The sequence below is a fragment of the Orbicella faveolata genome, unplaced genomic scaffold (assembly GCF_042242905.1).
Source record: "Orbicella faveolata isolate gen_17 unplaced genomic scaffold, um_ofav_v1 contig_13, whole genome shotgun sequence".
Lineage (NCBI taxonomy): Eukaryota > Metazoa > Cnidaria > Anthozoa > Scleractinia > Merulinidae > Orbicella > Orbicella faveolata.
Genome location: NW_028301540.1, coordinates 31,174,759 through 31,185,000, shown reverse-complemented (window position 1 = coordinate 31,185,000; position 10,242 = coordinate 31,174,759). Strand labels below are relative to the sequence as shown.

The 10,242-nt window shown below is 40.8% G+C and overlaps 1 protein-coding gene and 2 long non-coding RNA genes across 4 annotated transcripts; 1 reads left to right on the top strand and 2 right to left on the bottom strand.

Annotated features, from left to right (window-relative positions):
* Positions 1–3: 3 nt before the first annotated feature.
* Positions 4–6,180, bottom strand: LOC110054259 (uncharacterized). Of its 2 annotated transcripts, none has more exons than XM_020760625.2 (6): positions 6,023–6,180; positions 4,777–5,364; positions 4,445–4,662; positions 2,102–3,815; positions 1,734–1,822; positions 4–1,577 (listed from the first exon to the last, which is right to left on the bottom strand). In XM_020760625.2, exons 1-5 carry the CDS (start codon positions 6,090–6,092, stop codon positions 1,743–1,745), a joined length of 2,670 nt encoding a protein of 889 aa, XP_020616284.2. In that variant the 5' UTR covers positions 6,093–6,180; the 3' UTR covers positions 4–1,577; positions 1,734–1,742. The 2 variants fall into 2 exon arrangements, with proteins under 2 accessions (XP_020616284.2, XP_020616285.2); XM_020760626.2 differs by having other exon boundaries at positions 4–210.
* Positions 6,181–6,584: 404 nt separating this feature from the next.
* Positions 6,585–7,889, top strand: LOC110054267 (uncharacterized). The gene is made up of 2 exons (XR_002297204.2): positions 6,585–7,002; positions 7,120–7,889. It is a non-coding gene; the product is annotated as an uncharacterized LOC110054267 (long non-coding RNA).
* A 200-nt stretch (positions 7,890–8,089) lies between these two features.
* Positions 8,090–8,813, bottom strand: LOC149115965 (uncharacterized). Its single transcript, XR_016206173.1, has 2 exons — positions 8,608–8,813; positions 8,090–8,534 (listed from the first exon to the last, which is right to left on the bottom strand). It is a non-coding gene; the product is annotated as an uncharacterized LOC149115965 (long non-coding RNA).
* Between the last annotated feature and the right edge of the window lie 1,429 nt (positions 8,814–10,242).

The window sequence follows — 10,242 nt, the reverse complement described above, 5'->3', positions numbered from 1 at the left end:
ATCACCAGAAAGCAGGAGTTCTTTATTACTTCCATCACAGTGCATCCTTTATTGTTATTTAGCAAAGTATTTTATAAGCAAAACAGCTTGAAGTTTCCTTAGAAAACGATGTTCTGTCGGCAGGGTGGTCGGTGAAAGGTCAAACGCTTACACCAGCTCGGCAAACTTTTGACTTTGAAAAGTGTCCTCAGTTATCAGAGAGGTCAGCGTCTATTTAGGAGAAGGGTGTAGATTAAAGTTCTTTTTCAGATGGCCACTAGGGATGATGAATATAGTGAGGTTTTAAATATACTCAAGTCTATAGGTACAAATGTAGGTAAATCATCTTTGCTCATGCATACAGAAATTGCTTTAAATACCGGATTATACAACATGCACCGATGTAAGAAAAATGCTAAGGCAATTTGATTTTCCATAAGAGTTCATAGATGGATTTGAAAAGGTGATAAAAATCACTCTAAAAATATCAAGGATCAAAATCTCTTGAAAATAAATGACACGAATACATAGCTCCTACTTCCGGTACTTTCAATGCGTACCACTTAACCCTCGCAAGAACAATGTTGTGAACTCAAAGGAATCAGATGGGAAGATCAAAGGCCTTAGGGAGGTTTTCAAATTAGGGACTGACAAGAGATTATGATGGGACTGACCATTACTTTGAGGCTGCACAGCAAAACTGCTGAAAAAAACAAACGTGCAAGGGGTGCTGGCAAAAAAAAAAAATAAAAATAAAAATAACATCGAGCAGGTGCCTTATACTATCCAGAGCCTATTTTTGATGGTAAAAAAATTCTTGCGCAAGCTATTGCCCACCGAAAAAAAAAGACTCATGCCCAAGCTAAAGGTGAGAAAAAAAATCATGGTCGAGAAAATTGCCCAACTTCAACCCCATCCCTCTCTCAAAAAAATAATGGTCCGTCCCTTACAGTCACGACACACAGAAATTATGCAATGAGGCAATCGACACTCTTCCGAAAATCTTGGAAACGGTGGCTGGCGCGGGAAAAGGGTATGCAAACCAAGTCGTGATTGTCTTTGTGTTGGCCACTCGACAGTTCTGACTGAAAGAAAAAGTTAATGTTTGTCTTGACTGGTCAGAATAAGTTGCGGGAGTTATTGGAACCAGGAAAGCTCCTAAAAAGTGACTTCATAGAAATTATTGTCCTTAAGCTTTTTCTCAAAATACCTGTGGTAGAAAAAGCTATAAATATATAGTTATTCTATTGTTACATGTAATTCTCAGTCCCGTTCTACAAAGATAGCACTTTGCCTAATAGAGAGAAGCAAAGTTCTTCGTTCTTCGGGACAATTTTCTTCTAACCACTAAAATAAATGCAGCTCTTCCTTGTAGCCTCCTGAACAAAGTAAGCCCATATGGTAACTTTAACAACAACGTTAACTGTGAACGCCGAAAGTAAAATTCATTTTGCGTGGTCATGCTAAGTCATAGTGTATCGACAGAATGTCTCGGAGAATCAAGTTAATTAGGTAACGTCCATGTTCAGAAATGCTTTGCTTGTGCAGCCACAAACGCGCCGCTTCTAAAGGGGACAATTTCGATCCACCTTGCTAACCTACAAATAGAAAGAAATAGTCGGTAATTCTTGAATTTTGTAGACTATTTAGGGTTTTGGCTTGCCCAGCACAAGGTGATCAATTGCAATGCCCAAACGGGTCCTCGTTTGAATGTTTTAAAATTAGATTGTTTCCGTATCATATAAAGTACTCACCACTTTAGTTTAGCCGCTTGATTTGCTGTCAACAGTGGTTTCTAAAGATTCTTGTACCGGGTCATCGAGCATGTCTCTTTGCACAACAGCTAGTAAAACAAGAAAATATGTATGTTATGATTTCATTTGTAATTCTACAACTAAATAGTATGTTTGGAGGAGTGGAGGAAGAGTTTCCTATCGAAGAAAGGGTTTAGAACCTCCGATACACGTTTCATATTAGCTCTTGACAAATCCGCCTTTTCAGTTCATTAAAAAGATTCAGTCCCATAATGTAACTAATTTGTTTCATTTATATGGAAGTCTCCTGCATCTTCACGACTTAGTTTCATTGAAGCTTGGCGAGTTTTGTTTATCTAGAAACTTACCTCCCTGTGAAAGAGAATCAAAATCTTCTTGAGATTGTGAAACTGGTGCAGTAAATGTGCCATACCCTTCTGATAACGATGGTGATTCTGAAAATCCCGTGGACATATTTCCACCTGCGTCGATGAAATTCACCGAGGAGGTGGTAACTGAAGATGTAGGCGATGACAAAATACTTTCATCGCCTCTAAATGTGTCATCGCCAACTGGCGAAGATAAAGTGTACACTGGGATCGCATCTGCTACATCTTCAGGACCCGCCTCTTGGGATGTATCTTCTTGAAGATTGCCTTCCTGAGGACTCTCTACGTTTACTACTTGTGGATCGGCATTACTGGGTGACGAAGGTTCCGCAGGTTCATCTAACACAGCTGGAGTTTTGGGTCCCTCTGCAAATCCTTCGATGTCCGTATGCGAATCGTGATCTTGTGTTCTTTCATTTTCTTCTAGAGACCCTTGGCCAACGTTACTTGCACCAGAAGCTTTATCTATGTCATTTAAAGCCGGATTATCTTGTTCGTTTGACTGATTCGAGTTGTCTGTTATGGCATCCAGTTGGGTGGTGGGCCCCCCATTCTTTGTCTGGAGAACCTTCCCAAGGTTTGTCGCAGGTATTGATTTTTCGGGCTCACTAAAAGTATGCTGGATTGCCAGCGTATCGAGATCTCCCCTCAGTTTAGCATCTTGAATTGAGCCTCCCTTAATAGGGCTATCTAATGAAACTGTTTTTTCCGAATCAGGTGGATTGATATTATTTTCCAAATTTGAACCTCCTATCTTTGAATCAGCGCTCTCTGCTGAATCTGGTTGGAATGAATCATCACTCTGGTTTCCCATAATCTGATTCCCCGCAACATTTACCACCGCTTGTTGATCAATGTTTCCTTCTGAGACTGGTTTAGTAGGCTCATCTAAAGAATCTTCAGTTTGGTTGATAAATGGTTTTCCTTCACGTTCTCTCACTTGTTGTCCTTCGGCGCTTCCAACTTTATTCTGATCGATACTTTGCTCAGCCACGTTTTCTTCTTCGTCTTTCTTGGGTTTGCCAGGTGCTTGTTCTGCGCTTTTAGCTCCTTGAGATTCCTTGTTTTCGGTTGGTGTCTGTTCCTCTGTGTTATCGTCATTGGAGGGTTCCTCTCCACTTCCCGAAACTTCAGTTTTCTTTCCTTCGTCATCTGTGATATCGTGAGCATCACTTTCTCCTGTGGCGGATTTTTGAGACTCATCTGCACCGGATTTAGATGCGTCCTTCTCAATCTCGCGTCCCTCATCTTCCAATGTTGAATTCATATCAGAGCTCTTAGGTTCTTCGGATGAAGATTGCGTTTTAAGCTTTGATGAATCATTCTGAGCACTATTTTCTTGTATTTTCTCGTATTCCAATACAGTGTTGGTATCCACATCGTCTACGTTGGTCTTGGGCTCGACATTCTTCGACTGTTCGTGGTCATGGACAGCCGGTTTATCCTCTTTCTCAGCATTGGGTTGACCATTCCTGGTCTGATCTAGTTGATGCGTGTTTTCTGTTTCAAATGACTGCCCAGCTATTTCATCAAGAGTTCCATTTGCCGACTCTCTTTGTCTCTCCAATGCATCATATTCTCGGTCATCCAGCGGTCGTCCATGTATCTCAGCCTCTGGAAACGTTTCATTTCGCCTGTCTGCTGTTGCTGCCCCGTCTGTCCTGTTGCCTGCAGCGGTTGTAACGGCGTCGCTCTGCAAGGGTGGTACATTGAAATGTAATCGTCAGTGAAATTTCTCAATTCTAATTTGAAAATAGAGCACGACAAACGTATGAGCACTGTCCAATTTGGGAAATGATTCTCTGTTAAAACTTAAGAACACTGCCGAACTGACCATGGACGAGGCCCGTAATATTAGGTCTATTAAGGTTACCTTCTCCTGGCCAAAAAACGTATAGCAAAATGTACTGGAGAGATAACTGACTAAATATGCACTCGCAACTGACTGATTCCTGTTCGTGTTTTTCAAGCGCTATTCAGAATCGGAGACTCATAAGCTGCACCAATCAATGACTTTCAGTATAAGGTTTGTAAGCAACATAACGTATTCATTTCTAAATAAACTTTAGCCCTACAAAGTAGCGTGCGCGCAAAATATCGACGATGGTCGGCCAATTTTCATTCTGAAAAGAACTGCAAAAGACAGTGTTTCGTCTGTAGCTAGGATTTGCGCTTTCATTCGTGAGATAATCCTTGCAAACGTTTCAGGAATATCTCAAGTTTTAAAATCGCTCCACCTAAATTACCAAAAACAGAATAGGGTCAGACCACAAACTTAATATGCACTACGAATGCTGCAATTATCACATAAAATATATTTACTGCTTCTGTTGCGCCATTCCCAGAGAAAACACTTTCCATTTCATCGTCGTTCGCTGCGTCAAGAGCCTGATGTAAGAGACCTTCAACTTCATTCACTGACACATTCTTTTCTAGAGAAACTGTTGGAATCTCAACAGACGAATCTTGGACGGTAGGACTTTCAAAAGACTTAGGTTCGGGTACTTCATTTCTAACGTCTCCTTCGTTTTCAGTATTGCCTGCAGCAGTAAAGGCAAAGAATTTTAAAAACTGGAATCTCTTCATGCAGTTTCCTTGTGTTAGCTGTCACAAGTTAGAACTCGTGTCCATGTTCTTTCAGTGCTACTACTTACCGTGAACTGCCATCTGTGATTGTTTCGGAGACAAACTGCTTCCCAGCTTCACCAGATGCTGACCTAGATTGGCCAACAAATCGGGAAGGGATTGTCTCTTTGTCGCTTGGGAATCTTTAATCTGCACGTGCAGCTGGAGCTTGTTGGGTAACTGCACAGGTGCGTGGGTGATACCACTTCGTTTGTTACTATGGTGATGCTCCTCGTCTTTATGATGCTTTTGAATGTGTTGCTTGTGTAGACGGTGATGCTGATGGAGGAGTTGTTGTTGCTTGTGTGAACGGTGATGCTGATGGAGGGGCTGTTTATGGGGATGACGGTGAAAAGTCTTGTGGGGATGGTGGTGTCTATGAAGATGATGTTTGAATGGGTTATGGTAATGATGATGATGATTATGGTGCTTGTTTTTGCCATCGTGGTGATTGTGATGATGGTGACGATGTGGATGATGTTGATGATGGTGATGATGATGTTGGTGGCGATGATGCGGATGATGCGGATGATAGTGGTGGTAGAGATGATGGTGATGACGGTGGAAAATCTTATTTACCAGCTTTTTCTTCAGGTCAATCCCTTTTGCTTTAAAACCTGGGAGCAAAAAATCACACAGTAACGTCAGCGAGTGAAGACATTCAGGACTCATGTGGATAAGGTCTAGTAGCGTGGCTGCTTTAAACTCTTTGACTCGAATCCCTTTTCACTTGAATCTTAAATGCTGCAAACTATTCCAAGGTTCTCCCCCAGCAGCTTTAAACAACATGACGGAAAATATCAGAAACCACCTGGAGTATCTTCTTCGCACGGGGCATGCATAAAATATGCGAACTTATAAAACCAAAGAGCGTAAAGGCAACAATGTTCGAACGGTAACCGACTCTACAGGGCGCAGAAATTATTAAAATGTTCTGCAAGGCAATCTTTTACAAGTCTTCTTCCGCTTTCGCTTTTTGTCGAGCTGCAATAAGTAGCAAATTATTTCTTGAAGAGGATTTTTGTGATCAACACTGGCAAGTACTACCAGCTAACTAAGCGGCATTTATCGCTACAGTTTGGTAAGGGTTTAATCAAGGATGTAGACGGCTGAATTGACCACACAATTATTTTTCCATGTTAAAGGAATGCTGTTTTATCTCACGACAATATAACTAGCTTGGGTTCTCGCTAGATGGTTTGTTTAACATGAGGTCACTCATAAACATACCACTGTCCCTGACATAAATCGATGATTTCAAGTTAAACACCCTACCTTTACCACCACCACTAACGTTATAAATTAGGACGCAAAACACTAGCCCGAAAGCCAAAGCCACTCTCATTTTACCGGCGCTTCAGGCCTTCTTTCAGTTTCAAGTGTTTCTATGTCAATCCTTAGAATTAATCGCCTATTCGCTTATCACGTTGGCATCTCTTGTATTCTTTTAGAAATGCATTCAAAACATGGAATTTAGTTTTAACAATGACTGGTGGAAATTGAAAAACAATAACAGGTAAGACAAGCTTTATCCAAAATAACAGTACTGACAAATCCAGGGTTTTTGAACTTGAGACCCAATTTTTTATTGAAATGGAATATGAATACAATCAGAGATCTCTTTGCTTAGCTATTGCAAAAGCGAGTGTCTTTCTGACCTTTTCTTTTGTACTAAATGACGTGACAAAACATTCAAACAACACCACTGATTAGCCATTAAGCCCACAAGAACAAACGATTGTTCTGATATTTATGTTATTTGCCGGCCTTGGTCGGTCCGTATTGAGAAAAACTGTGCCCGAGGTCTTTAACATGGACATTTCGGAGCGGTCCGTACTCGGGGTCAAGACGGGAAACTCCGGCCGGACCGCTGGAGCGCGCGCGATTCGCCAATCAGATTCAAGGATTTAGGATTCGAGACCGCTGAGAAGCTGGAGAAAAATATAAAATGATTTAATCAATGAAATTGTCATAACTGTTTTGAACCATAGGCTCGGTGGCCCTTCGGGAGACAACCGGTAAATTAATTAAGTTTCGTTTCTCGGCAAATTTTTGCCGAAAGCACCGGAAGAGTTCCTGATTTTATTATCCAATCATTTATTTTAACGTCAGCTGACGTCATCAGGGTACATGACCTTACTCAGAAAAACTGCTGGCTCATCAGATTCCGGATTCAAATAATGACGATGCTTCAATTCTCTGATCCTTCAAGTCCAGTGTCTTGCTGAAAAAGCATTTTTCGTGCCGGAGGGAAGGTACAAAGAACTAACGTACTTTGTCCATGGTTTTCCCCATTATTGTTCAATATTATTTTAATAGCCCCCACTGAAAACAAATATAAAGAAAATCAAAATTCTGTTTTGAACCCACAGGAAACCCAATTTGAGAGAACTCCAGTGTGACAAACCAGGCCACGACAGCCGCGACAGCCACGACAACCTGTTATGGATTTCTTATGAGTTCAAGCTAAGAGCCTCTTACACATTTATCCTCCAGGACAATACCGCCCAAATGCGTTAGTGTTATCATAATCGCGAGTGTTATCATATTTCCGCCGTTATATCCATTATTCGGTTTCAGTATTATCAGTTTTCGCTAATCTTGCGTGCATTAGCGTGCCTTAAGAAATTTGTCATGCTCTGAAAAGGAACTACTAAGGTTGTAAAAATATTTTCATAGCCAAATAAGCCGGAAGGATAAATGAATGCTGAAATTGAAATGCGATGTGTTGGGGGGAAAACATCAATGGCCCTCTCTCTTGCGTAGCTAGCGGCAAGCAAAATAATGCGAAACCGCCAGTGACCAGGGAAATAGTCTTCCTTTGTCAACCCTTCCATCGAGATGTATGCGGTAGTTTTACTGTTGAAAGATTTTTCCGGGTAGATCTTTTGCTAGTCATGCTGTTTTCATATTTTTGTAGATAATCTCGATTGAATCCAACAGGGTTAAAATGTCAAAAGTTAATTAACAAACAACTGATACGAGATGAATGCTGCTATCGCGTGTTTTCCTTTGTTTTGCATAGGTAATACATTTTACTTGAGCTGATATCACGAATTTGAGTTTGTTTAAATTGCATTATTTCTGTTTGTTTATACATTCTGCAATCCCTGCGACTATTAAAATTTGACAGTCTTGTGTGCGTGTGTGTGGCAAAGATGTTTTTGTGCCGATAAGTTTGATCAAACATTCAACATATGACAGGAACGTCCACCAGTTCGATCAAGCGGAGGTCGTTGTATCGGGTGATTATTCTGTGCAAGGCCTTAGAAGCTGTAGAAGTACTGGCGCCAACTTAACTTTGAATGTTGGACTGATAAGGACAAAAGCTAATTACTGATATCATTGGCATTTAACGAATTTAATATCTAACATTGTTTGAAATGTTTTACATGAACATGACTTGTATATGTACAGCTCGTCGATCTGCAGACGAGAGACTTATTTAGTCCCATTTACAGGGTTGAGTAAATATCCAATCTACTAGACAGCTGACTAGAGGAACTGTTGTGCACTCGGCACTCTGAGTTACACTTATTCTTTGAACAACAAAGGCTCAGAGAGATTACCAGGGCACCCAGGTCAGTGGTTCTCACAGCAGGATGGTTATCGGCGGCCAAGTAAAGATCGTGCACAGTGATTTTTCGTTAACACAGCAGTACTAATGAAAAGTACACAAAATATTTTTCCACACACAAATATTGCAGGTTGCTCTTCTTGTTTCTTCACTGTCCTGGGAATTGAAGTCTCACGGACTTCTTCATCTCATTTTCGGCTTGACCTCAATCTACAATAACAAGAGACAGAGTCATTGTCTCTTCACAATATGTGAGATTTTAAAAAGTCACAACATGCCTTACAAATATTTCACTAGGGCTTTCCACAAGTTGCTTGAGAGTTCCCAAAAAGTTCCTCGAGATTTCCCAAAAACGTTGCTCAAAAGTTGCTCCAAAAAAGTCAGAAGTTATCAGTGGCGGATCTAGTTGTCAGTGGCGGATCTTATTTTGGGTAAAAAAAAATAAGAAGTCACAGAATGAAGAAAAGCCGACAGGGCAAGTAAAACAAACCACCTCCTCCCCTCCCCCCCCCCCCCCTCCCCACCCTCCTTAGCTCAAGGTCTGGATCCGCCACTGGTTATAGTTCGGGAAAGAGAAAGAAAACAAAAGCAAAACCTTCACCGAGCTCCGAGCTCTCCTGAAAATTATTTCGGTATAAAGAGGGTAAAAGGTCCCTGGAACCTAGATCAGCCTGTTTATTTATCAGTCGTTTAAGTCTGTTTATTCGTTGGCCGGCGCCCCTTAATTCAATAACGGCTTGATGTTACGCAACAAACACTTTTAAGAGTTTGGATGAGAAATTCTCTTTAGTCCTAAATGTGCGTGAAAATAGAGCTATTAATGTAAAAATGAGCTTCACTTACCTCAGCATTATCTTTGTGTTTGTTTGATGCAATTTGGGCGCAAGTTGTGTACGTGTCCAGTTAAGACACGGGTTCGTGGCTTTATACTGGCCGGTTTTTATTGGGTTCAGTTTTTCTGTCTATGAATTGAACGGGTTCGACACGAAATTTTTCAAGGTCGTTGTTCCGGCCACGAAACCCGTCCAAAATGCCCACAGTTTGCGCCCAAATTGCATAAAAGATACAAAGACAACGCTTCGTTGAGGTATAAGTGAACTTTATTTCACTCTATGTCGAATTTCCCTGTCAAAGTCAGTATAACGCACTCGTTACGTAACATTAAATCAACAGTCGTATTCTGAGCTTTGGTCTCCTGTGATTCGTTTGTCCATGACATTCTCCAGGAGAGTTCCTTCTTCGGAGTGAGCTTGGATTCAAGAACGTCTTGGTATTTCTATAGTCAACAGAATCATTTTACATAGCTTCTCAGTTTTCGTGAGAATAAAGCTACATGAAATAATTTACGAAAGCCATTCAATATCCTCGTATTGTTCAAATAGTCTGACATAAGGAGACGACAGAAGTTCACGCCTTTAGTGACTGACATGTATTTTAAACTTTAATTATTATTTTAGTCTGTCTGCATAGCTCAATGTTTGAACTCAATTTGATAGCCAGATGATAGGTTACGTAGATTAGCGGTAATAATTAGACTTCGCAAAGACCGTGCAAATTGAACCTTCGGTGCAAGTAAACACTGCACCCCGCACTAAGCACAGAGAGTAAAATTGCAAACAACATTCCCCTGAAGTCAATCAATAGGCATACGTTTCTTTCATGGTAAAGGCTTCTAAATGTGACGATAGCTATGTGTTTGCCCTCATGCAAGCCTGCTACATTTTAGTTTATTTCATCAGTCCGGAACGTACAACAAAAGAGAAACGACAACAAAAAAATTGACGGGTCCAAAGTTTACCAAGGTCGATCCCTCGCCTTCCGTAATCTAAATATTTGTTTTATATAATGTCGTTTACCAATATATACTAAAGCTCTCCTTCCCTTGCTTTGGCAACTGAAACCGGCAACAGCGATTAGA